We start from the raw sequence: 27,938 nt of genomic DNA on the forward strand, positions 1-27,938 counted from the left end.
AACTTATTTTAATTCCTACAAAAATCTGAAAAGTCAAATTTCTCACTATACCCCTGATGAATAGCTTGAGGGATGTAGTTTTCCAAATGGGGTCACTTCTTGGAGTTTTCTAATATTTTAAAACCTCTGAGCCTCTGTAATCATGTAACAATGTAGTAAATATCACCAAAGTAGGCATGGTGCAATTTCGCTTCTAAGCTTTGCCAAGTACCCTAGCAGGAGATAGTAGCCACATATGGGATATTGCCGTACTCGGGAGAACTTACATAACATCTCATGGGGTGAGTGTCTCCGATAACACCAGCTGGGCACAACATATTGGGTGCTGAAATTGAATAATTTCTTTGCATCAAATTCTAGAAAACTCCTGTAGGGTCAAATGATCACTACACACCTAGATAAATGCCTTGAGGGATGTAGTTTCATAAATGGGGTCACTTCTTGGGGGTTTCCAATTAAATTGGTACCTCAGGGGCTCTGCAAACACAATATGGAGCCTGAAAAATATTCCAGCAGAATCTGTGCTCAAAAACGAAATGGTACAACTTCCTCTTTATGATCCTTGCTGTGCGCCCATATAGCAGTTTACGACCACATGAGGTATTGCCGTATTTAGGAGAAATAACAAATTGTGAGGTGCTTTTTCTCTTATTACCCATTATCTTGGGGCTGTGTATAACTCCCATCATCCCTGTATATTACCACATCATCCCTTTATATAACCCCTTCATCGCTGTATATAACCCCTATCATCACTACATCTATTAGACAGCCTTCATCCCTGTGTATAACCCCCATCATTCCTGAATACAACTCCCATCATCCCGGTAGACAGGGTTGATGGGGGTTATATACAGAAATGATGGCTGGAATATACAGGGATGAGGGGGTAATATGCAGAAACCCTCATCATCCCTGTATATAATCCCCATTAACCCTGTATATTACCCCCATCATCCCTGTATATACAATTTGGGGCGGCACTTTCTGCTCACCAAAGCGTGCAGGCATTGAGATTAACCCCTTTATGACCGCCGATAAGCCTTTTCACGGCGGTCATTAATGGGCTTTATTCTGCAGCGCCGCCATTCTATGGCGCTGCTGTAGAATAAAGTAAACAGAGCAGGGAGCCGTCAAATCTCCCTGCTCTCAGCTGCCAGAGGCAGCTGAGGGCGTCCCTGCTCTGCCGGGTGAGATCGATATTAGTATCGATCTCACCCGTTTAACCCTTCAGATGCGGTGAACAATAGCGTGCACCGCATCTGAATGGTTTTGGAGAGAGGGAGGGAGCTCCCTCTCTCTCCCACCGACACCCGGCGATACGATCGCCGAGTGTCTGTGTCTTCTATGGCAGCCGGGGGGTCTAATAAAGGCCCCCAGGTCTGCCTGGAACGAATGCCTGCTAGATCATGCCGCAGGCATGACCTAGCAGATGCCTGTCTGTTTTAAACGGACAGGCAGTAATACACTGCAATACAAAAGTATTGCAGTGTATTATAATAGCGATCGGAGGATAGTGAAGTCCCCTAGTGGGACTAGTATAAAAGTAAAAAAAGTTTAAAAGTTAATTTTAAAAAAAGTGAAAAAAAAAATGAAAAACCCACTTTTTCCCCATACAAAATGCTTTTACTATTAAAAAAACTACAATAAAGCAAAAAAGTTACACATATTTGGTATCGCCGCGTCCGTAACGACCCCGACTATAAAGCTGTTACATTATTTAACCCGCACTGTGAACGCCGTAAAAAATAAAATAAAAAACAATGGAAAAATTGCTGTTTTCTGTTAATCCTGACTTAAAAAAAATTTGATAAAAAGTGATCAAAAAGTCGCATCTACTCTCAAATGGTACCAATAAAAACTGCAAGTCGTCCCGCAAAAAACAAGACCTTATACAGCTATGCCGACGCAAAAATAAAAAAGTTACAGCTCTTCGGATGTGACAATGGAAAAATGTAAAAAATGGCTTGGACATTAGGGCCCAGAATGCCAGCAGGGGGAAGGGGTTAAACAAGATGTAAATAGGGCGGGCATTGAGGCGGAAAGAAAGTAAATGGGGCAGGCATTGCAGACCACGTGGAACAATAGGATGCCTGAAACGCAGGTATATGGCAGAAGTGTGTGCAGGCGCAAGGCAGTGACGTCATCGCTACTGTCTGCGACGAACTGTAAGCGGGTGGTGTACAAAGTCAATAGTAAAGCAGGGAAATTATGGCTCCCTGCTCTACCATAGGATTCAACGATATCTGCGCTGAATTTAGTTGTTTTTTTTTTTAGATGAATTGCCCAGCCCTAATTCTGCCTCTATTCCGCTTTTCAGCTGTATTCAACCTATATCTATTCTGCTTTTCAGCCTCTATACTCCTATATACTGCCTCTGTCCTCCTGTATAAGTTTTTTTTGTATGCAAATTGTATGTTCATTGCCTAAATTTGTTTCTGGTACTCTACATATACATCTGGCCAGGTTGTATTTTAAATTGTAATTACTCAAATTGCACTATGTTTGGTTAATTGTTTTTACCTTACTTCATATATTTTCAATTAAACATTTATACATTTTTCTATTAGCTCTGAGTGCTTGATATGTCCTAGATACAATCTTTTCTTTTTCTAGAACTGTATTTTTCTGGGACGGCACCATGTACTATTTTTTCGTTACATTAGTCAGAGGTTCCTATTTGGATATTCTTAGTATATACTCCTGTATAATGCCTCTATACTCCTGTATACTGGCCCTATACAGAATCTATAATCAATTATGCACCGCGTGCCCTAATATCCCTCTCTGCCCGTCACATCAGCCGGTCTCCAACATTGCAGGCGAGAGCAGAGTAAATTCCAGCGGGGCCAGGCAGATAACACCGAGCGGGCACTCTGGGGCGAGATTGCATCATCGTGTCTGAAGTCTGAGCAGGAGCCTGTGCAGTGCCCGCCCTACAATAGTGTTTTAAATTAGTTACATTAAGGCCTGATTCGGCCCGACCACGGTACATGTGAACAATTATTTTTTAACAAATGATTTTTATTTTGTAAAAGTGGTAAAACATATAAAAAAAATACATAAAGTTGGTATCGCCGCAATTGTATTGACCTGCAGAATAAAGATAATATGCTATTTTTTACTGCACGGTGCATGCCCAAAAAATTTAATTTTTTATATTTTGCTGATATTTTCCATTCCACTGCACAAGCATTTTTCTTTCAGTTTTTCAGTACATTTTATGCTGCAATATGTTTTTTGAAAAATAAAAAATATACGGCTTTAAAATAAGAGGGGGGCAGACAAAAAATGAAAGAAAAAAATTGATGCGGCAGGAAGGGGTTAAGTTTTATATGCATAAAACCAGGAAATCCCTTAACGACATGCCACGTACATGTACGTGGCAGTCGTTAAAGGCAATGGACACCTTTAGGGGCATTTCGTTTGTTTGTTTTTATAAACTGGTCAGTGTGTTTATTAAAAAATAATTTTACTTTTAGAGATGTAGCTACTCTGTATACAGAACAGCTGTGTCGCTCGTTTTACACTGAATCCGTCAGTCCGCGGACCTGACCGGTTCCGTGTCAGCCAATCACATCTACATTCATAACTTAGATGTGATTGATTACAGGTGGATCCTGTGGGCCTGATGACACTAAGGCCCCATGCACACGAACGTAAAAACGCCCGTAATCACGGGCCGTAATTACGGGCCCATAGACTTCTATTGGCCACGGGTACCTCCCCGTATGCTTATGGAAAGGTGCACGTGCCGTTGAAAAATATAGAACATGTCCTATTTCAGGCCGTAATTACGGCACGGGCAGCCCCATAGAAGTCTATGGGGCTTCCGTAATTACAGGTGACTACGTGCGTGCACCTGTAATTACGGGAGCGTTGCTAGGCGACGTCAGTAAATAGTCACTGTCCTTGGTGCTCAAACAGTTAAACGATCGGCAGTAACTCTTTCAGCACCCTGGACAGTGGCTACCGATCACAATATAGATAAAGCTGTAAAAAAAATAAAAAATAAAATGTTCATACTTACCCAGAACTCCCTGCTTCTTCCTCAAGTCCGGCCTCCTGGGATGACTTTTCAGCCCATGTGACTGCTGCAGCCAATCACAGGCTGCAGCAGTCACATGGACTGCCGCGTCATCCAGGGAGGTCGGACTGGATGTCAAGAGAGGGACGCGTCACCAAGGCAACGGCCGGGTAAGTATGAATTTAAATTTTACTTTTATTACGGAAAGGGCTGCCCCTTCTCTCTATCCTGCACTGATAGAGAGAAGTGGCTGACTATTAGTGCAGTGCAATTTTGCAGCGAAAACGTGCCCGTAAATACGGGTGGAATACGTGTGACCAAGGACCCGTATTTACGGGTGGACAAAAATACGGTCGTGTGCATGAGGCCTAAGGGTATGTTCACACGCTGTGTTTCAGGCGTATTTCGGGGGCCGGAAAAACGGTAGCTGAAAGTCTAAAAACTGCGTTTCGTGCAGACGGGGCTTTATTTTTTTTACATCACAGTTTTAAAAAAAACGCCATAAACTAACTGTAAAAAAAAAAAAAAAACGGCTTAAAAAAATTGCTTAAAAGCTGCTCTGTATAGAGAATATAAAACCGCTTGTAACTCCAAGTAAAAGGATTTTTTGTTCAGCTTCCCAGTGCATTATGCAGTACAGTAAATGGTGTCATGAAAAACTACACCTTGTCCCGCAAAAAAACTAGCCCCGATATCGCTATGTCGACGAAAAAATGGCTTTTGGAAAAAAACGTTTCGGTTTCCATGAGGCTGGGTTCACACGACCTATTTTCAGACGTAAACGAGGCGTATTATGCCTCGTTTTACGCCTGAAAATAGGGCTACAATACGTCGGCAAACATCTGCCCATTCATTTGAATGGGTTTGCCGACGTACTGTGCAGACGACCTGTCATTTACGCGTCGTCGTTTGACAGCTGTCAAACGACGACACGTAAATTGACTGCCTCGGCAAAGAAGTGCAGGACACTTCTTTGCAACGTAATTTGAGCCGTTCTTCATTGAACACAATGAAGAGCAGCTCAAGATATACGAGCGTCCCAGACGCCTCGCATATTACGAGGAGGAGCATTTACGTGTGAAACGATGCAGCTGTTTTCTTCTGAAAACAGGCTGTCATTTCAGCCGTAAAAGCCAGCTAGCGTGTGAACATACCCTTAGTCCCATAGAACTGAATGGTAGTTACGGCAACAGCGTAGCTCAGCGAGAAAAGCAAGAACGGGGGTTTAGGGGGCCCTGTTCTAGAGATAGGTGGGACCCGCATCTATCTGACATTTATGACCTATCCTGTGGATAGGTCATAAATGTCTCTCCTGGCATTATCTTTTAAGGGGTTAAACTTGTCACATTAAAGGAGAACCATTTTCCATATACATTATAGAGGGGCTCCCCCTCTATTAGGGTATGTTCACACTACAGCGTCCGTGACGGCTGAAATTACGGGGCTGTTTTCAGGAAAACAGCCCCGTCATTTCAGCCGTAACGGCATGTGCAGGCACTTGAACGCCGCGTCCAATACGGACGTAATTGGCGCTGCTTTTCATTGGTGTCCATGAATAACGGCTCCAATTACGTCCCAAGAAGTGACAGGTTCTTCTTTGACCTGGGGGTCTTTTTTACGCCCCGCCTTTTGCCAGTGGGGCGTAAAAAAAAATTACCCTCTGAACAGAACATCGTAAGACCCATTCAAATGAGGCGCATTTTCGGACGTAATTCGGGGCTAAAACGCCCGATTTACGTCCGTAAATAGTGTGTGTGTGAACAGACCCTTAGCCGCGGCCACTAATAAGAGAAGCATCAGCTCTGGATATGGTCACATTGTTGTAGTACACGAGGTCCTCCATGACACATCTGCTGGTTAGAAGCAATAATAACATGGATAACAAGTGCGGTCCTTATAAGCACTAGACGCTAGAGGACCAGACACGTAACAAGTATATGGGGTCCCTTCTTGGATTAATAAAGAAGTGGGGCCGCAGTCGGTACAGTATAGCTCTACAGTGTTGCCAGAGTGACAGCCATTTTTATCATCTGCGCAGAAAATGTGAGGTAAAGCTTCTTCCAAAACTCGCTGCACAAAGTTTACTGACCTAGTGTGTGTCTGCGCATGATGTTCATCCCCGGCGGCTCCGCAGACACGGAATACAATGGCGGACGCTGATTAACCAATAACGGCTAAAAAACAAAAGTGCGCGGATCACCACTGAAGACCGGCTGTGACTCCGCCCATTCGTACTGTAGCAGCAGCCGGGAGACCACAGTCCCAGAAGGCAGTGCGGCACTGAGTTATTTTCGCCAATCACAGAGCAAGGTCCCACATCATGTGGTCTAGGCCTCAGTAGTCCTTCCGTCCGTGGTGCTGATTCAAAAGCCATTTACACAAGTCTGAATATTTGTCAGTAACTGGTAACATTGGCACACCCCTCCTGTGTGCACCTGGTAGTTTCTGCAGAACACTGTAGTCTCTGAATGGAGTGAGCAGAGTCGTCACAGTGTGACTGGCCACTACAACCGCTGTTCTGGCTGTTGTAAATAGCATATGATAGGAAAGCCAATAGAGCCGCTTTGTAAGGCTAGGTTCACACGCTTACTAAAAAAACGTCTGAACATACGGAGCTGTTTTCAAGGGAAAACAGCTCCTGTTTTTCAGCCGTTTCTAACGGCCGTTTTTGGAGCTGTTTTACATAGTTTCAATGAAAAACGGCTCAAGAAGGGCCATGCACCTCTTTTTCACGGGTGTTTTTCCAAAACGGTCCGTCGGAACAGACCGCCGTTTTTTCCCATTGAAATCAATAGGCAGATGTTTGGAGGCGTTCTGCTTCCGATTTTTCGGTCGTTTACGGCCTGAAAATAAGCCGTGCGAACATACCCTCCGGCCCGGTTCCCACTGCGTAATAACTGCAAAGCGTATCCGACCTGGAACCCGCAGCACCTTCCGTCCGAAAATCTCACCACATTGTGGTGCGGTTATTCGATAGGAATTTCCGCTGCGGAATGCAGCGCTGGGAGAAAAAAAACGTCCATACTTACCCCCTCCCTCTGTGCGTAGTCTGGCCTCCTATGATGACGTTGCAGGCCATGTGACGACCTGCGCCACATCGGGTTGGACATGATGACGTGGAGTGCGCATGACATGCGCACTCCGTGCCTTCCGGATGTGGCGCATGGTGTTGCTGTGCCACGGATGTCCCCAGCGCCATGTAAGTAGTATTGATGTTTTTAGTACATACCTTGCCGATCATATAACATTTAGATTTTATACTATTAGGATTTTACCCTCCTTGTGGCTGTTTCTATTGGGTCTGATTGTTGACCTCTCCCCTATTCATGATTATAACAGACCGCCTCTCTCTACCCACCTCAGTTCCCCTTGAGAAAGCTGACGGCGAAATGCGCGTTCGGGGTCCTGAGGTGGTGTCCTTCCAGTGTTGTATCTTTTGGACACTTGTCCTTGTGATGGGTATTTGGTGCCATCTATTTGATACCTACTTGGTACTTGGATGGTTACTCTGTGTCCATATTTCATTATTTTTTATATTCTGGGTTCTTATTAGGCCTTGTGCACACTTCAGTCTTTTTCTTCAGGGTGCTAGCCGTTTTTCAGACGGCTAGCACACTGACCCATTCATTTCAATGGGGCCATGCACACTTCAGGTTTTTTTTTGATGGTCCGGTTGCTCCGTTCCGACAAAAGTAGAGCATGTCCTACTTTGGTCCGAGATTCCGTGACCGTGAGGCCCATGCAGGTCAATGGGGCTGTCAAAAAAGCTGAAGGCACACAAAAGGCATCCGTGTGTGACGGAGCAGAAGTACATTACAGATATATTACACTAATCGGCAGCCACTTGTCTCTAGCAATCACTGATAGAGAAAAGAGGCTGCTGATTAAAAATAAAATAAAAAGCAGTTCATACGTACCCGGTCGTTGTCTTGGTGACAAGTCCCTCTTCTTCCCCCAGTCCGACCTTTCTGTATGATGCGGCAGTCCATGTGGCCGCTGCAGCCTGTGATTGGCTGCAGAGGCGGTCACATGGGATGAAGCGTCATCCCTGGAGGCTGGCCTTCTGACGTCATCCAGTCCGGCGTGACCGCCACTACAGCCTGTGATTGGCTGCAGCGGTGACATGGGATGAAACGTCATCCCAGGAGGCCGGACAGGAGGAAAATGCAGGGAGTTCTGGGTAAGTATGAACTGATTTTTTTTATTTAATTAAAATTGTATTATGCGAGCGCCGAGGATGGTCATTCTTCAGCGCTAGTCACTGTCCAGGGTGCTGAAAGAGTTACCGCCGATCAGTGCAGCCCATTAACCTATTTCAGCACCCTGTACAGTGACTAGCGCTGAACAACCCTGCTCTTTCAGCACCCTGGACAGTACCATGCTCGACGCTCGGAAACGGAAACACAGAGATCACACGGCCGCTAAAACGGGCACACGGGTCAGTCAAAAATGGCAGTGAAAATGGTGATGGAAGTGTGCACGAGGCCTTAGTATGGTATATTTGTACTAGTTTTGATCTTACAATTTTTTTGCCATATGTGTGCTTTTTGCATATTATGTACTTTTGCTGGAGAGTTGATCACCACCTTTAGTCTGGTTTCATTTGACCTTTTAATTTTTTTTATTCTGAGACCATTTTTCTCTCAGATTTTTTGTCATTTTTGAATAAAGATTTATTGATATTATGAATACTAGAAGAGAAGAAAAAACACACGGCGCCACATAGTGCAATTATCCGGAGGTCAAAAACAGACAATAAATGCTAAGGTGATTTGCACTCACCTAGTCGGGTTATGCTGACCAGGCATAACACTGTTGGATGGTGTGGAACGATCTCCAGGGAGCACACTGCTATGGAGATCCGAAGTCAGGAGACACACCCAAGGTGTGTCCAGCCAGGTGCGATCTGTAGCTGCTGCCAAGGTCCAAGGGCCGGTGAGCGTGAATTCACCGTCAAATTTGAAAGTAAAGGATGGAAAAAAAGGGGGACCGATGCAAGGCGCTGCTAATATCAATATCGATGTTTATTAACGATAGGTAGGCTACGCGTTTCGACGCAGGAATTGCGTCTTCCTCAGGCCATGAACATACACAAATGAACATCTCCCATATATATACACATGTCAGTAATCAAAAACCGACCAATCACAGGAGGAAATGGGGAGGGGACACAGGCAGTTTGCTACAAGGAATAGAACAAAAAGCAAACACGAATGATTGAAGAAATATGCGTCAATTAGATAAAAGAGCAATATGGTAGTTACATTTAACATAATTACATTTAACATATAGGAAAAAGTGACAGAACATAATAATATAATCCCAATTTATAAGATACATAAAATGTTTGATATACAAGCCGTATTGATGACAACAAAAAAGCCGGCAATTAGGGTTAGCGGTGAGTTAAAATACTATAAAATTCTCAAAAGGGCAGAAAAATTTCTAAGTCTATAAAAAACGAAAATAACATTTAATAATTAAATCTGACGATACTGCATAAAAAATGCGATAATATAACTATGCATAAATTCATAGGAGACTAGAATACTAATCACCGCAAAGAAGGAAAGATCAGTGGCGTCTTCATAGTCATAACAACACCACTATTATGCTGATACATCGGTACGCGAGTACCATGTTAGATGAGTAACACAATTTATATAAAATACAAATTAAGCAAAGTATCGCTATGCCTATAAAGAAAATATATTTTTTCGAAAAAACGTCACGAATTATTGACTCAAAAAACGTAAAAAGGCGATCAAGCATTTAAAACTAGAATAAAATCTATATTCAATGGAACATCAGAACCAATAAAAAATATGTATTAGTGAGTCCTCTTTAGATTAGTTCTGATTCTTAAATAGTTTTGTCTCCCGTATATACATATAACCAGTAATTGCCCTCGTAGATACAAAAAAAGTCACATATCCAATATAGGTTTATTATATTATATTTTATTCTAACATGAGGCGTATTTCTCATAAACAGATGTTCTGTTATATAATTTTCTTTTGTCATTGCAGTGATATCGTCCATATTCCCTGTAATATATATACTGCTTCATATTTTGGGTTGAAAACCCATGTTATTAATGTTATTATTGGTATTGATATAACATATTATTAATATTAATACAACATATAATTAATGTGTAATTATGGCATCAGATTATCTTAGATGTCATTTTTCCTTTGGTTTACGAGAGTATTATAGTAATTGGTTTTTTTAGATTGGCTTGGAATTTTTTATTATGAATTATAGTTTTATACATACATATTTTTTATTGGTTCTGATGTTCCATTGAATATAGATTTTATTCTAGTTTTAAATGCTTGATCGCCTTTTTACGTTTTTTGAGTCAATAATTCGTGACGTTTTTTCGAAAAAATATATTTTCTTTATAGGCATAGCGATACTTTGCTTAATTTGTATTTTATATAAATTGTGTTACTCATCTAACATGGTACTCGCGTACCGATGTATCAGCATAATAGTGGTGTTGTTATGACTACGAAGACGCCACTGATCTTTCCTTCTTTGCGGTGATTAGTATTCTAGTCTCCTATGAATTTATGCATAGTTATATTATCGCATTTTTTATGCAGTATCGTCAGATTTAATTATTAAATGTTATTTTCGTTTTTTATAGACTTAGAAATTTTTCTGCCCTTTTGAGAATTTTATAGTATTTTAACTCACCGCTAACCCTAATTGCCGGCTTTTTTGTTGTCATCAATACGGCTTGTATATCAAACATTTTATGTATCTTATAAATTGGGATTATATTATTATGTTCTGTCACTTTTTCCTATATGTTAAATGTAATTATGTTAAATGTAACTACCATATTGCTCTTTTATCTAATTGACGCATATTTCTTCAATCATTCGTGTTTGCTTTTTGTTCTATTCCTTGTAGCAAACTCCCTGTGTCCCCTCCCCATTTCCTCCTGTGATTGGTCGGTTTTTGATTACTGACATGTGTATATATATATGGGAGATGTTCATTTGTGTATGTTCATGGCCTGAGGAAGACGCAATTCCTGCGTCGAAACGCGTAGCCTACCTATCGTTAATAAACATCGATATTGATATTATGAGGCACTCATTATTGCACAATGTGGTATATAGTGATAGGTATTATTATTAGTGTTGGTATACCATGTGTGAAGGATGGTTTATTTGCTTATATTCTCTGTATGAAATGACATTATGAATTATCAAGCAGGATGCCGAATTACTAAAATATGTATTCTCCATTTTGTAATGACATTTTCTCTTATCTTCATGTGTTCATCGTGTGGCCTTCATACCCCATTGTAGCGGGTTGGCTGAACACCCAGACATAAAGTGCAACTATTTCTCATTATTGCAACAAATTCCAACATGAGAACAAACCACTAACAACTGCCCATTATATGCTTGTCTCCAGGTGTTACCTGATGTCAGCATTTTAATGAAGAATTTGAATTATGTATTTGAAATATTCTTATGGTCTGCTATTGGCTGAATAAGAGTTATTGTCACATTGACTCTGATTGGTTAACCTCAAGCCTGCATCCCATTTGAATGATATTATTATAATTGAGTTTGGCAATAAACCTCCAGAGGAGTATTTTGAGCATATCAGCAGCGTCTGTGTGTTATTTCTCCTCTCTCGATATATATCGGTATGAAATCTGGCATGAGTGTCTGTTGAAACACTCGTCTAAATTTCAGTCTAATTTATTTTAAGCCATTGACTTCCACGACACTTGAGATATATCTTCATTTAGGGACTTTCTCTGGTTCTTTTTTTGGTTTGATGTGACGCTGCAGCCTGTGATTGTGTTAACTGTGATGGCCGTTTGCCCTGCATTCCCCGTTGCCGATCAGCGGCCCATCACCGCTGATTTTGGCAATTAACCCCTTAGATGTGGCGGTCAATTGCGATCGCCGCATTTAAGGCGTTTACAGCAGATCGGCAGCCCCCACATGACATCGTGGGGGCTGCCGATGTTAGCCATGGCAACCAGAAGCGAGACAATGTCCTCAGGGCTGCTATGTACAGAAAAACCCATGAGGACCAGCCGGCTTCCTGTCAGAGTGACGTCACAATGACAGTTAGAATACATTACACTACGTAGGTAGTGTAATGTATTCTAGCAGCGATTAGAGCTGCAAGTCCCCTAGGGAGACAAAACAGTGTAAAAATCTAAGTTATAAGTTACCCAAACAAAAAATGCTTTTTTTTCCCTATAATAAGTCTTATTATAGGAATAAAATGAACACGTTAAAAAAAAAAAAGTACACATATTTGGTATCACCGCGTTCGCAACGACCCAAACTATAATATTATTTTTCCCGCACGGTGAACACTGCAAAAAAAATAAGTAGAAAACAATGACAGAATCACTATTTTCTGGTCACCACCTCCCCCATAATTTAGAATAAAAAGTGATCAAAAAGCTGCATGTACCCCAAAATAGTACCAATAAAAACTACAAAACGTCCTGCAAAAAACAAGCCCTTACACAGCTTTTTAGACTGAAAAATAAAAAAGTTATGTCTTTCAGAATATGTTGACACAAAAAATAAATACTTTTTGGGAAAAAAAGTGATTATTGGTGCCACTTCTTCTCTGAGCCTTTAATTATATTTCCCCTGCAGTCTTGTTTCCCACGGGCTCCACCTTGGCACATGTCACGGTCATTCCTAAACCCGGTAAGGACCCTCCGCTCTGCTCCAGCTATCGCCCCATCTCCTTGCTCAACGTGGACTTAAAAATCTATGCCAAATTGCTTGCTAACAGATTAAATAAACATCTTCCCCCATTCAATTCATCCAGATCAGGTGGGTTTTGTGCCTGGCCGGTAGGCGCGCAATAATACCCTGAAAACCTTAGATATCATTCATCATGCCAAGTCCCATCACATCCCTCTCATGATCCTGTCTCTGGATGCCGAAAAGGCGTTCGATAGGATATCCTGGCCCGCCCTTCATCAGACTCTCCAACATATAGGCCTAGGACCTTCCCTTATAAGTAAAATGATGGCCCTCTATCACTCCCCATCTGCCCAATTAAAAATAAACGTCTCCCTATCTGCGTCCTTTGCTATTCATAACGGTACTAGGCAGGGTCTCCCCATTGTTGTACCTTCTCGTTATGGAGCATCTCATGGCCTCCATCCGGGGCAGCTCGGATATTAAGGGTATTCTCATAGGTGGGACGGAATAGAAGTGCTCTGCATTTGCTGATGACCTTTTGGTCTATCTTACGAGACCGCATGTATCTCTTCCATCGTTGATGTCCGAGCTGTCCCGTTATGGATCATGGTCCAGCTTTAAGATCAACTTCTCCAGGTCTGAGGCTTTGAATGTGTCCCTCTTACCCTCGAAAGTATCACTCCTCAAAAATAATTTCCCTTTGTCCTGGCCTTCTAGGGGTATAACTTATTTAGGAGTGCGCCTAAGCTCTGACCTATCCCAACTGTTTAATAATAACTTTGCCCCTTTAATAGGCAAATTCCGCACAGATCTCGCCTCGTGGCGCAAAAGGGAAATCTCCTGGTTTGGCCGTATAAATATTATTAAAATGTCACTCTTCCCCAGATTGTTGTACCTCCTGCAGACGATGCCTATCTCCATCCCATCCTCTTATTGGCTACGTATCCAACAGTGTTTTGGATCCTTCATCTGGCCAACGGGTCGTCCCCACCTCAGTAGGACAGTTCTTACTCGCTCCAGGGACGCGGGTGGGGTTGATCTGCCGGATTGTCGTCTTTATTATATGACGTCGACTCATACTCGTGTCCTCGACTTCTTTCACAATCATGACTCTAAACTCTGGGCTCGGTTAGCCCAACAGCTCTATACCCATACAGACCCAACTCTACTTTGCCATGGACCCTACCTGGAAACAGACCGAGGCCTGACTCCTTTGTTGTTTTCCATACCCTCCTGGCGCTGCGTTCCTCTGGGAGAGGGGCTCGCTTGTGGACCCGCTGGGACCATTGACCCCTATTACTGACCACCCAGCATTTCTTGCTGGGGAGGCGCGTCTCTCCTTCCTAGGTAGGTCTTCCATCAATCCCATGTACTTCACTCAGGTCCTATCCGACTCTTCTTTGCTCCCAATAACCACTATCTGCCCAGCTGAAACGCCTTCGCCGCATCATGTTCCCGTTATGATTACTCAAAAGGCTGTCGTACTGTGTGCTCTTCATGGGTTGTGATGCTTACCCTTCCATTTGGGCTGTGCCCTATTTGTAATTTTTATTTTTATTTTTTTTTTATTATGAGAACACTTTTTCTCAATGTTTTTGTAAATGTTTGTAGTAAAACCAATAAAGTTGAATTGGAAAAAAAAAAGGGATCTTATTGCGCAAACGCTGCAAAACATAAAAAAAATACACATATGGTATTGTCGTAATCGTATAAACCCACAGAAAGAAACTGTCATTTATAGCCCACAATAAACGCCGTAAAAAAAAAAAAAAAAACTTTGTCAGAATGAATGGTTTTTGGTCACCCTGCTTGGCAAAAAATTTAATGAAGAGAGTGATCAAAAAATCACATGTACCAAACCAAGTGAAAACTACAGATTGTCCCGCAATAAATAAGTTCTGGCTCTCAGAATATGGCGACACAAAATTTACAGTGTTCCAAAAGCGGATAAGATCTGGCACCATTTATCAGTGCGACACTGGCCACATATCTGCGGATTATTATTTATGTACTGCATTATTATACCCTCTTATTATACCCTGATGTACTCCGCACAGCTTACATATGCTCCCACCTTATAAACTGAAATGCCAGTAAAACTCCAAACAGAACAACTACCAAGCAAAATTTGCTCTCCAAAAGCCAAATAGCGCTCCCTCCCTTCTCAGCCCTGTAGCGTGCCCAAACAGCAGTTTACGGCCACAGACAGGGCCGCCATCAGGGGGGTATTAGGGGTACTACTGTAGGGGGCCCGGCCAAACTTAATTGAAAGGGGGGCCCGGCAACTGCCGCGACTTGCCTTTGGTAGAAAAAAAACAGGCCCGTGCAATGGGGCCTGTTCTTTTCACCAAAACAATGTCATGAGCTGCGGGCCCCCCTCTCGTCAAACACTGCCGCGAGCTGCGGGCCCCCCTCTGGTAAAACACCGCACGCGCTCGACCGCACAAGCGCGCGCACGAAGGACCGCAGGCGCACGCCCGCCGGCGCACAACCTGCTCGTGCCCGCACCACAAGAATATTGCCGAACTGCTGGCAAGGACAGCCACACAGGGAGAGCGGCGCACAGACTACTTACCTGCTGGCCCACCTCCTCCTCCAGAGCGTAGTTGCTGACGTGTGTCAGCAGCGTATGATGCGCGGTAGCGTGATTTTCGCGCAACCGCCATCATTATGACACTCTGTTTGTATGTTTGTGCACGTGTTGCTTTTCTGTTTTCATTCATAGTTTGTACTGCTGCGGAAGTGCTGGGCGTGATGTGCGAGCAATGCACAAATATAGGACATGTCGTGAGTTTTACACACGGACACACGCTGCGTGAAAATCACTGACCGTCTGCACGGCCCCATAGAGTAACATAGGTCCGTGCGAGGCGCGTGAAAATCACACACGTTGCACGGATGTATTACACGATCGTCTGAATAAGCCCTAACAATAAGGCCCAGTTCACAGAGTTTTTGGGCCTTGATATTGACTCGGACACTGCGTCAGAATCAGCACCAAACAACTTCCAAAACCGCCTCCCATTGATTTAATCTGAAATCAATGGGAGCCAGTCGCGGAAAAAAGAAAAAGCAGCACGTCCTTTCTTGCCGTTGTTTCCTCCTCTGACCTCCCATTGAAATCAATGGGAGGCAGAAAATTCATTTTTTGCTGCGTTTTTTGTCTGCTGTCCTCAATCGCCGCGGGCAAAAAACGCGGCAAGATAGTGTGGGCAGGTCAAAATCTGCCTCAAAATTCGGTGCGCGGTTCCAGGCGGTCGCGGGTGCATGGGCGGTCGCAGATGCGTGCGGTCGCGCCCTCGCGATTGCGCACGGTAGGTTTGCGGGTGCGCGCGATCGGTCGCACGGGCCCGGCCAAACCTAATTGAAACGGGGGCCCACAGCTCACGACATTCTTTTGGTGAAAAAAAACGGGCCCCATTGCAGGGGCCTGTTTTTTTTCTACCAAAGGCAAGTCGCGGCAGTTGCCGGGCCCCCCTTTCAATTAGGTTTGGCCGGGCCTCTCACATCAGTACCCCTAATACCCCCCTGATGGCGGCCCTGGGTACCATGATATAGTGCTGGACGGAGTACTGTTAACAGGTGGTGCCACGGTAAGGGGGCCCAGAAAATTTAGCTGTATGGGGCCCTGAAATTCCTGATGGCGGCCCTGTCCACAGATATGGCATCGCCATACCCGGGAGAACCCGCTTAATGTTTTATGAGGTATTTGTCTTCCATGGCACAAACTGGGCACAACATATTGTGCACTAAATTGGCATATATTGGCGCATTAATCCCTTCGCGACTTATCACGTAGTGGTATAGGGGGTGATTTATCGAGCAGGCTCACATGCTGAGCCCATGCCATACGCTGTGGGTGTCAGCTGTGTATTACAGCTGAAACCCGGGACTAACGGACAGGAACAGTAATCGCGCTGTTACAGGAGCCTGTCAAAATTACAATATACTGCAATACATTAGTATTGCAGTGTATTGCACCAGCGATCTGATGATAGCTAAGGTTCAATAAAATGTTAAAAAAAAAGATATGGACAGAGACATCAAGCGCTCTGTCCAGGAGCGGAATCCCCGAAAACACGGGGATTCCGCTCCTTCAAGGAGCTAAAGTGCGGCTAGCACATAGCAGAGTGGGGAGATACCTCCCTGCTCTGCTATAGTGGCGTTGCTGCAGTGGTAGCAGCCGCAGCAGCTGCTAGCGGCGCCATCGAAGGTGTCGCCGGGCCAGGGCGCTTTTAACAAGCAGGGGAAGGGAGCCAGCGCAGCGCTCCCTTCCACCTGCTGTACACCCCGGCCCTGCCACACAGTGTACAGCGCACAGCCATTCGTCAGAATGGCATCAACTCCTCCTCCTCACAAGCACTCTGCGCTGTGAGGAGGAGGAGATAGAGCGCAAGCGCCGGAAAACCCGGCCATCACTCGGGACACATCCCGGTGATGGCAGTGTATTACCCGGCCCCATAGACTTCTATGGCGGCCGGGTACCCGGCCGAAGATAGAGCATGTCCTATTTTTTGACGGCCGGTTTTCCAGGCCGTCAAAAAATCGGTCGTGTGAATAGCCCCATTAGGGGTCTATTATTCTTAATGCAGCCGGGTGCCGGCCGATTTTATGAACGGCCGGCATCCGGCCGGGAAACCCTGTCGTGGGAATGAGGCCTAAAAGCTCTGCATTTGTCAGTGTCAATACTGACAGTGCGGAGCCGCACGGAGCCGTCCTGCTCACTGCGTACAGTGCAGGACAGAGACATTTGGAAGTATATAAGAGGTATTCTTTTGAATGACACTACCCAGATGTGGTTCTTACCGCTGGGGCTCCAACCTATCTACCTCAACCCTGTAGGGCATAGTGAGGTGGCTGCCACATCCAGACAGTTAACCCCTTAATACCGAAGGTTTTTTTAAACCTTAATGACCAAGCTATTTTTTAAGTTTTACCATCTTCGTATTCAAAGAGCTATAACTTTTTTGTTTTTCTGTCGACATAGCTGTATAAGGATTGTTTTTTTGCAGGACAAGTTGTATTTTTTTTAATAGCACCATTTTGGGGTACATATAATTTATTGTTTAACTTTTTTTGGGGAGTAATGGAAAAGAAAACAAAAATGTCACCACTCTTCTTTGCTTCTTAAATTTACGCCGTTTGGTATAAGTAACATAATAACTTTATTTAGTCAGTCGTTACGATTGCGACGATACCAAATTTATGTAGTTTTTTTATGTTTTACTACCTTAACACAGTAAAAACACTTTTTTCAAAATTATTTATTTTTGTCGCCTTATTTTAAGAGCCATAACTTATCTATTTTTATTGCACGACAACTTTTTGTTTTTATTGGTACCGTTTTGGAGTACATGCGACTTTTTGATCACTTTTTATCACCCTTTTTTTTTAAGGCAGGATGTACAGAAAACTTCCGGCATAGTTTTTTATTTTATTTTTTTACAGGGTTCACCGTGCAGGTTAAATAATATAATCGTTTTACAGTTAGGGTCGTTATGGACCAAATATGTGTAACTTTTTTACATTTTTTGTTTTTTTCATAATAAAGCATTTTGTAAGGGGAAAAAGTTCTTTTTTTTTTATATTTTTTTTTTACTTGGGATTTTTATTTATTTATTATTAACTTTATTAAACTTTTTTTAACTTATTTTTTTAGTCCAACTAGCGGACTTCATTATGTGATCATTTGAGTGCTTTTATAATACACTGCAATACTTCTGTATTGCATTGCCTGTCAGTGTAAACATGACAGGCATCTGTTAGGTCATGCCTCTGGCATCGCCTAGCAGGAATTCACTAAAGGCAGACCTCGAGGCCTTTGTTAGGCCCTCGGCTGCCATAAAAAACATCGGCACACCCGCGATGCGAAGCGGGTATGCCGGTGGGGGGGGGGGGGGGGGAGAGCGAGCCTGTATCCCCTAGTGAGACAAAAAAAATGTTTTAGAAAAACAAAAAAATAAAAGTTTAAAGTAATAAAAATCACCTTTTTTAAAGTCCTTTATTATTGGAAAACAAAATTAATAAACCACATAACTGATACCGTTGCGTCCGTAACGACCTAAACTATAAAAATATCATGTTATTTATCCCATGCTGTGTACACCGTAAAAAAATTTATAAAAAAACTGAAAGGGCACTAATAAAAACTACAACTCGACCCATAAAAAACAAGCCCTTACGCAACTCCGTTGACTGAAAAATAAAAAGCTGGTGGTCACTTCTGGGGGTTTCCACTGTTTTGGTACCTCACTGGCATCCGCAAACCATTCCAGCTAAATCTGTGTTCTAAAAGCCAAATGGCACTCCTTCCCTTCTGATTCCTGCCCTGTGTCCAAACAGCAGTTAATGACCATGTGTGGGATAAGGTTGTCACAATGCCAGAATTTGGACTTCGATACCAATACCTCGTGTATTATTGTAGTTAGCAGTGCACACAACATTATTTGAAGCTTTGGTTGTGTGCAGTGATAATGCTGAGCAGCCACTCTCCTCAAGACTAGTGGGAGTGGATATTACTAGTTAATGCACCTGAGCCCTCTCCCTCTGTAGCATTTTTTACTTATCTGCGTCCTGTTGGGAACTGGTGTCTACCAACCCATTTAGTAAGCATGGCCGTATTTTTGTTGTTTCTTGAGTATTGCGATACTCGATACCAAAAATGATACTTTGCCAACAATAATAAAAAAGTTCTTCCATTTTCTGATGTGAGGAGTGTGGTGTGATGAATTTTGAACCTCCATGTGCCTCACATTAATAGTAATTAACCCCATCATATTCCTCATGGGAATGGACAACATTGGGTTAATGTGTTTGGTACATGATTGGGTTAATGGTATACTATTAATGTGAGGCATATGGAGGTTCAAAATTCATAATACCTCCTGCCTCACATTAATAAGTGAAAGAAAGCAGATTTTATTTTATAACAACGTAAACTCATAAATGACGCTATAAATTTGTTATTACGGTCGCAACGATAGAGTATGTGTATGTTTTATGTATTGAGACTTATTGTAATGTTTATTGTAAAAAAAAAATGTGTTTTTTTTTTTATTTAACATGACTATTTTTATTTTTTTACTTTAATGTACTGGCATATATCTATCTATATACCAGTACATTAGCCTGTGTACTGATAGTACACAGGCAGTTGTTGGGACATGCCTAAGTATGCCATAACAGGAAATATGGTCAGACAGCCCTGGGGTCAGTCAATGAACCCTGGGCTGTCTACCCATATATGACATGTCCCTCAATCGCATGATAGGGATTCCCTTTGGCATCCAAAGAGCATCCCCCTTCTCATTTACCCCTTGAATGCTGCGGTCAGCTTTGATCACAGCATTCAAGGGAATAGCGGCAGAGATGAGGTTTCTCTGATCTCCGCCGTTAGAGCGGGGCTGCGGCTGTGTAATACAGCCATTGCCTGGCTCCTGACAATAAGTGTGTACGTGTGATCAGCATGAGGTGATGCGGCCAGCGCTGCACTAATGAGCGGCGGCGCAGGCACTGAAGACAGAAAATGGAGGTGTTTTGCAGTGCGCCCGCCATGTTCTGTCTTCAGTGCCGGCAATCATTAGTGCAGCGCTGGTCGCATCACCTCTTGCTGACCGCGCGCGCAATTGTCAGGACTCAGGAGCCGGGCAATGGCTGTATTTCACATCCGCAGCCCCGCTCTAACAACATTCATGTGTTACTATACTTAGCTGTGTGGCAGCTTAGTATCGAAATACATGAATTAACGGTATTGAACCATTTGAGGGTGCATGGTATCGAAACGGTATCGAAGTTTCGATGCATCGTGCAACCCTAGTATGGGGTACTACTTTACTTGAGAGAGATTGCTTTACAAATGATGAGGTGCTTTTTCTCCTTTCTCCTTTCTCCTTTATTCCTTGTGAAAAAAACATTTTGAGCTAAAACAACATCCTATTGAAAAAATTAAATTTTTCCCAAAAATCCACTAGTTGCTCCTTTATTATAATTAGACAAGCAGTCTCACAGGACAAATACGTGTCAAGGTGGGTGACAAATCTCAACCACCCATATAAATGATTAGAGATAAGGACTCTAATAATACATGATAAAAAAGAGTCCATACATATCAACATATGAAGGAATAAAACATCTTTATTGATACCATAAAAATACACTGAATGACGAAGACAGAGAATCCAAAATAAATCCTAATACGGATCACAGATATGTACATTGATGGCAGTATATACAGTACACTGACTGGTATGCACAGTTATTGTAGCTCAATGTAGCTCCAACACAGGGTGCATCAAATAGGGGTAATTTTAAAGTGCAAACAGTGCAAGGATGGACAAAAATGCCTAATTCAAAAAGGTCTGTAACTAATCTAAGTGACTAGTGCCTTGGAAGAACGGCATAAAGCCAAGTTAGGTCCGAAAGATGCACTTACCCATGTATGGGAGGTTGGGTGTGACCCAGAAGTATAGAAGAGCGCCCCGACGCGCGTTTCGCCTGAAGCTTTCTCAAGTTGCTCCTTTATTCCAGAGGCTTGTGTTTCAGTCAAGTAGCATATTAGGGCCACATATGGGATATTTCTAAAAACTGCAGAATCTGGGTAATAAGTATTGAGTTAAGTTTCTCTGTTAACACTTCGGGTATGTGCACACGCTAGCTGGCTTTTATGGCTGAAATGACAGACTGTTTTCAGGAGAAAACAGCTGCCTCGTTTCACACGTTAGGCTGGGTTCACACGACCTATTTTCAGACGTAAACGAGGCGTATTATGCCTCGTTTTACGTCTGAAAATAGGGCTACAATACGTCGGCAAACATCTGCCCATTCATTTGAATGGGTTTGCCGACGTATTGTGCAGACAACCTGTAATTTACGCGTCGTCGTTTGACAACTGTCAAATGACGACGCGCAAATGGACTGCCTCGGCAAAGAAGTGCAGGACATTTCTTTGCCACGTAATTTGAGCTGTTCTTCATTGAACTCAATGAAGCACAGCTCAAGATTTACGAGCGTCTCAGACGCCTCGCAAAATGCGAGGAGGAGGAGCATTTACGTGTGAAACGAGGCAGCTGTTTTCTCTTGAAAACAGTCTGTCTTTTCACACGTAAATGACAGCTAGCGTGTGAACATACCCTAAAAGCTGCTACTCGTATTATGCGAGGCGTCTTTGACGCCTGTAATCTTGAGCTGCTCTTCATTGAGTTCAATGAAGAACGGCTCAAATTACGTTGCAAAGAAGTGCCCTGCACTTCTTTGCCGAGGCAGTCAATATACGTGTCGTCGTTTGACAGCTGTCAAACGACGACGCGTAAATTACAGGTCGTCGGCACAGTACGTCGGCAAACCCATTCAAATGAATGGGCAGATGTTTGCCGACGTATTGTAGCCCTATTTTCAGACGTAAAACGAGGCATAATATGCCTCGTTTACGTCTGAAAATAGGTCGTGTGAACCCAGCCTAACTGTGCTACAGAAAAAAAGGATTCAAATTAAATATCTTCAAAAACTTTCCCTCCTCTATGCTTTAAAGGGGGTTTCCAGGTAATAAAAATGTATGGTATATCCTCAGGATAGGCCATCAATAGTTCATTGGTCGGGGTCCGACTCCCGGGACCCCTGCCGTTCAGCTGTTTTGAAGGGGCTGCAGCGCTTGAAGGATGCTCACTTCAATGGGAGAAAAGGCTGCAATACCTGTGAAACGCTGCTAAATGCCTGTCGAATATTCACAGTGAGCAAGAAGAAATTGAGGGGAAGCAGCGCTCATACAAACGCTGCATCACCTTCAAAACAACACCTGATCGGTGGGGGTCTCGGGAGTCAGACCCCGACCCATCAGTTATTGATGGCCTATCCTGAGGATAGACCATCAATTTTTATTGGCTGGAAAACCCCTTTAATTCCTGGAAAATGCCTAAAGAGCTAAAACGTCCAAAATGCTGTTTTGAAAACAGTGCAGGTGTAGTTATTAAAATTGGGTGATTTATAGGGGATTTCTAATGTATAGACCCCTCAAAGCTACTTCAGAACTGAATTGGTCCCTAAAAAAATAGGTTTTGGAAATGTGAAAAATGACTGCTAAACTTATAAGCCTCCTAAAGTCCTTAAAAAGATATAAAAAACAATGCCAAGATAAAGTAGACATATGGTAAAAGTAAATTAGTAACTATTCTGTGTGGTACAACTGTCTTACAAGCAAAGAAAATACATTTATTTTTTCACTTAAAATTTTTCCAAATTTTTGGATACATTTTGGTGTTGTTCACAAATAAACAATGAATGATATCCAGCAAAATTTGCCATTAACATATAAAGTACAATGTGTCATGAGAAAACAAGTAAAAAAATTAGGCTATGTCAAGAAGGTCAAAACTGGCTGCGACGGGAAGGGGTTAAAAAGCAAACAGAGAAACCTTCTTTATGAAATATATAATCAGACTTATGCATGTGATATGATAATTCTACAGTAGCTGGTGGTGATTTATTATGGGATATCAGGGGCGTAGCTAGGGGGGGGCAGGTGGGGCACGTGCCCTGGGCGCAGCTCAGAGGGGGGCGCCAGCGCCCCCTCCTCCTGCACTATAATTGTACCTGTGTCGCAAGGACACAGGTACAATTAGAAGCAATGAATGACCGGGCACGTTCCGTGCCCGGCAATTCAGCGCCTTTCCATGAACGAAGCAACTGGTACCTTTTGTACCAGTGAAGCTTCCGTCGATGAAAGGCGCTGACTGACTGACTGACAGGGAAAGTCATCCTGCCCAGCCAATCAGCGCCTTTCATAGACGCCGCGTTCAACTCCCTGGAGACCTGCGCAGACGAGCGCAGTTCTCCATGGCTGCCGGACGGCATGGGAGCGGGAATAAGGTGAGTTTGAATATTTTTTTTTTTTTTTAACTGTAATAGTAGTGTGTGTCTGTATCTGCGGGGGGACTATATCTACAGGGGGGCGGGCTATATACAGGGGGACTATATCTACAGGGGGGCTATATACTGGGGTGGGCTATCTACAGGGGGACCATATCTACAGGGGGTGGGCTATATACAGGTGGACTATATACAGGGGGACTATATCTACAGGGGGGCTATATACTGGGGTGGGCTATCTACAGGGGGACCATATCTACAGGGGGACCATATCTACAGGGGGACCATATCTACAGGGGGACCATATCTACAGGGGGACCATATCTACAGGGGGACGGCTATATACAGGGGGACCATATCTACAGGGGGTGGGCTATATACAGGGGGACTATATATACTGGGGTGGACTATCTATGGAGCACCATATACAGGGGTGGGCTATAGCTACAGGGGGGCTATATAGTATATAGCCCCCTGTAGATATAGCCCACCCCTGTAGATATGGCCCACCCCTGTAGATATGGTCCCCCTGTAGCTATAGCCCACCCCTGTATATAGTATCCCACAAATAGCTCCCCCTATAGTGGTCCACAGAAAGCCCACCCCTGTATATAGCCCCCTTGTACATATAGTCCACCCCTGTATATAGTGCTCCACAGATAGCCCACCCTTGTATATACTATATACAAGGGTGGGCTATCTGTGGAGCACTATATACAGGGGTGGACTATCTAGTGGAGCACTATATACAGGGGTGGATAATATGTACAAGGGGGGCAATCTGTGAAACACTATATACAGGGGTGGACTATATGTGGAGCACTATATACAGGGTTGGGCTATATCTACAGAGGGCTATATACAGGGGTGGGCTATCTGTAGAGCACTATAGGGGGAGTTATTTGTGGGACACTATATACAGGGGTGGTCTATATGGGGGCACTATCTACAGGGGGCTCTATGGCAGGCACTATCTACAGGGGGCACAGTGTGTGTGACACGGTGTATGGTGCTATTATAATTAGAGGTGCAGTGTATGGCGCTATTATATTTAGGGGCGTAGTGTTTGGTATAATAACTTTATATTTATTTATAGGTGCAGAAATGTTGGAAAAGTGAGAAGCTGAAGATATCTGAGCGGCAAACTGCAGAAATGGGCTGTGACCGGGAGAAGTCGTCATAGATGTCTGGACCGGATGGAGAGAGAGAACTAGAATCTGAGACGTCACCGGTGAGTCACTTAATGTAAATGTTTATTCTGCCTCTAATCAGCACTGTAGTCACTGTATGATCTGCAGCAAGATGATGGGTGGTATGATTATGATAGGATTTATTTTTTGTGAAATGGCATCTCCCAGCATATCCTTATCATTGTTTGGGCCATGCTGGGAGCTGTAGTTTTACGCCGTACACACCTATACGGCAGGGGTTGCACTAAATTGAGCTGTATTTGTGCTGGTGTTGTATATATGTAGTGGGCTTGGTTCTGGTGTTGTGTATAGAACCATATTGCTTGTAAAATTTACAAATGTTTTTATGCTCGCGTTTCATAAAAATAAATTACACGTCGATTGGTAGAGAAAACAAACACGGCGAGGGGGAAGGAGATGTCGGGAAAGAGGTTGGTGGGGGGGGGGGGGGGGGGCGTCAACTGAATCATTGCCCCAGGTGCTGGAGAACCTAGCTACGCCTCTGGGGATATTATCAAGCAAATTATCAATAAAAAGTAAGATGATTGATACGACTTCATTTCATCAAATATTGCCTCAATTTAGAATAACCGTGTAGGAATTCCACGCCTGCTCCCAATTTGTAGACTTTTACTAACAATCTAAAATTCTTACACACTTCCTCGCCCTCTGATAATCCTCCTTAGAGATTTAAAATACAAGATTCATTTCTTGAATATTTGAGATGGGAATGAGAAGAAAGATTGTCAAAAGGAAACAATAGCATCAGTGTTGTAAGTGAAGCAAATTAGGAACGCTATGTTTTTTACTCCCAAAGCAGATTAAACTGCTGGGAATTTACAACAATAAAAATAAGAATGGAAAATCCTTTACGATTGTAAGTAACCGTAACACATGATGTATTGAACCAGTGACTCCACCGTCCTCTAATCTGACATACCACAAGTTTTATAATCTGTATGTGAAAGTTTGTTTGTAAGTGTTGTGAATGAAACACAAGGTGAAAAATGATCTAACAGTTAAAACACAACAGCGTGCCATCATCTACTTGTAATAAATCTGGATGCAGTATATTGTAGGTGGTACATTTCTATTAAAACAAAAGTCTCACTCCAAACAGAAGACTTGCTTACAGGGACCATGTTAGCTCCATTTGCCTACCAAACTGATCCCAGCGTTTGGTAGGTCTTGTCAAACCATGTGCCCACATTGCTTTTGATTACTTAGTATTCCCTTGTTTGTCCAGATAAACGACTTTATTGCCATATGTAAATGACTCTGCAACGTACACTCGTGCGGTCTGTTTCCCTGCCAGTGCTCCTGTTCTCACCATTTTAGCCTTCTCGACTCTGCCCCAGTGAGGATCAGCGTCAATCCTGAGCAAGGGGATCAGTTTGGTAGGCAAATAGGAGCTGACAGGTTGTCTTTAAACGGTTGCCTGTTTTATAAAACCTATTTTCAAATACCTTATTCGGAAATTCTGGGTTAATAGACTGGGTGACCTCATTCAGGACATTCATCTATTAGGGTATGTTCACATGCACTAATTACGGACGTAATTCGGGCGTTTTTGCCCCGAATTACATCCGAAAAATGCGCCTCAATAGCGTTGACAAACATCTGCCCATTGAAAGCAATGGGCTGACGTTTGTCTGTTCACACGAGGCGTATATTTACGCGCCGCTGTCAAATGACGGCGCGTAAATAGACGCCCGCGTCAAAGAAGTGACCTGTTACTTCTTTGGGCGTAATTAGAGCCGTTATTCATTGACTCCAATGAAAAGCAGCGCCAATTACGTCCGTAATGGACGCGGCGTTCAAGCGCCTGCACATGCCGTTACGGCTGAAATTACGGGGATGTTTCCTCCTGAAAACATCCCTGTAATTTCAGCCGTTACGGACGCTGTCGTGTGAACATACCCTAAGCCAGAACAGAGAGCGGCTGCAAAGAGTGGCTGTTGCTCTGGAGGACAGTGCACTCTCTTCATATGGATTCCATTGATTTCCGTTGGACCTGTGTAATGCTTTTATTTATCTTGTGGTGGAGCTGATTGTAGGCTGAAAATTTACTCCACCACAGAAAACCGCAGATTGCTAGAGCACATAACAGCAGGACATGCTGTGCTGGGCCATCTCTTGAGAATTTTGATAACAGGGTGGACTTTCTAAAAACAACTATACAGGTTAACAATGACTGCAGTCACCTTGAATCTCCTCTGAGTGTGATGTGTAACCTTAAATAAAACTCTGAAACCAATTTGTGGATAAATAAGTGGGGGTAGGCCACAGCTTTATTGAAATGGTGAAGAAACATCATCCGTTAATACTTTATTAAATTATAACTTATTTAGATGAATGTCACCTCACATGCCACACCACCGCATCCACGGTGGGCATGTCCTTGTTGGTCTGACAGGTGACTTGAATTACAATATCCTAAAACCGGACGGAACAAGGTCCTTCCCATAATGCCACCTGAGCCGGGTGTAAATCTACACCGAGCTCCGACCCCCACCTAGCAGAATGAACAGAGCCTGCTCAATGGCATCCTGCAAATCTGACAGAAAAATATCTAAGCCTATGTCGGTCAGGTGTACTCCATCCTGTAACATCAAACGTCTATTATCGCCTTCTAGTTGGTGGCGAATAACCACACCGCCATTGGTCCTAACGTGTCTGTAGACCATCACATTAAGCAGGCATCGGGTCTTTTCCAAAGACGCATGATTTCTAGCGCCCTTCCAAAAGACCTGAGGAACTGCCTCGGACCACACAACTACCAGGTCAGAGAAAAATTTGGGGAAATGGTCAAAATCTGAACGTATAACAGAAATTAATTCAGAAACTCTAGTGGAACATAGGTCATTGCCGCCCGCGTGAATAACTAGGATTGTTGGTGCCTGTGTCAATTTGCTAACTGCCACGACCTCCGGGAGCACCTGCAGACATTTTAAACCCCTAACACCTCTCCAAGACACGTCTGCTTGTGTGAATCCTAAATTCAGCCCACATGGGCAGTAGGAGGCTCTCTGGGCTGCCCAGTAAATGTAAGAGTGAACGAACAACCAGTCTGTCCCCGAATGTCTGCTATAAATAAATGAGGAAAGAAATCAACAAGTTAATAAATGTGGGCGCACATAACTCTAAAAG

At 43.3% G+C, this 27,938-nt stretch overlaps 1 protein-coding gene across 1 annotated transcript in view; it reads right to left on the bottom strand.

Moving 5' to 3' along the window:
- Window positions 1–6,289, bottom strand: part of RBM46 (RNA binding motif protein 46) — a 43,127-nt gene extending 36,838 nt beyond the window's left edge. The window contains exon 1 of the mRNA XM_075860322.1: window positions 6,117–6,289. Coding sequence (XP_075716437.1) covers window positions 6,117–6,144 — 28 coding nt within the window. The 5' untranslated portion in view covers window positions 6,145–6,289. The remainder of the gene's footprint in view (window positions 1–6,116) is intronic.
- Between the last annotated feature and the right edge of the window lie 21,649 nt (window positions 6,290–27,938).

Source organism: Rhinoderma darwinii, chromosome 1 (genome assembly GCF_050947455.1).
Source record: "Rhinoderma darwinii isolate aRhiDar2 chromosome 1, aRhiDar2.hap1, whole genome shotgun sequence".
Classification (NCBI taxonomy): domain Eukaryota; kingdom Metazoa; phylum Chordata; class Amphibia; order Anura; family Rhinodermatidae; genus Rhinoderma; species Rhinoderma darwinii.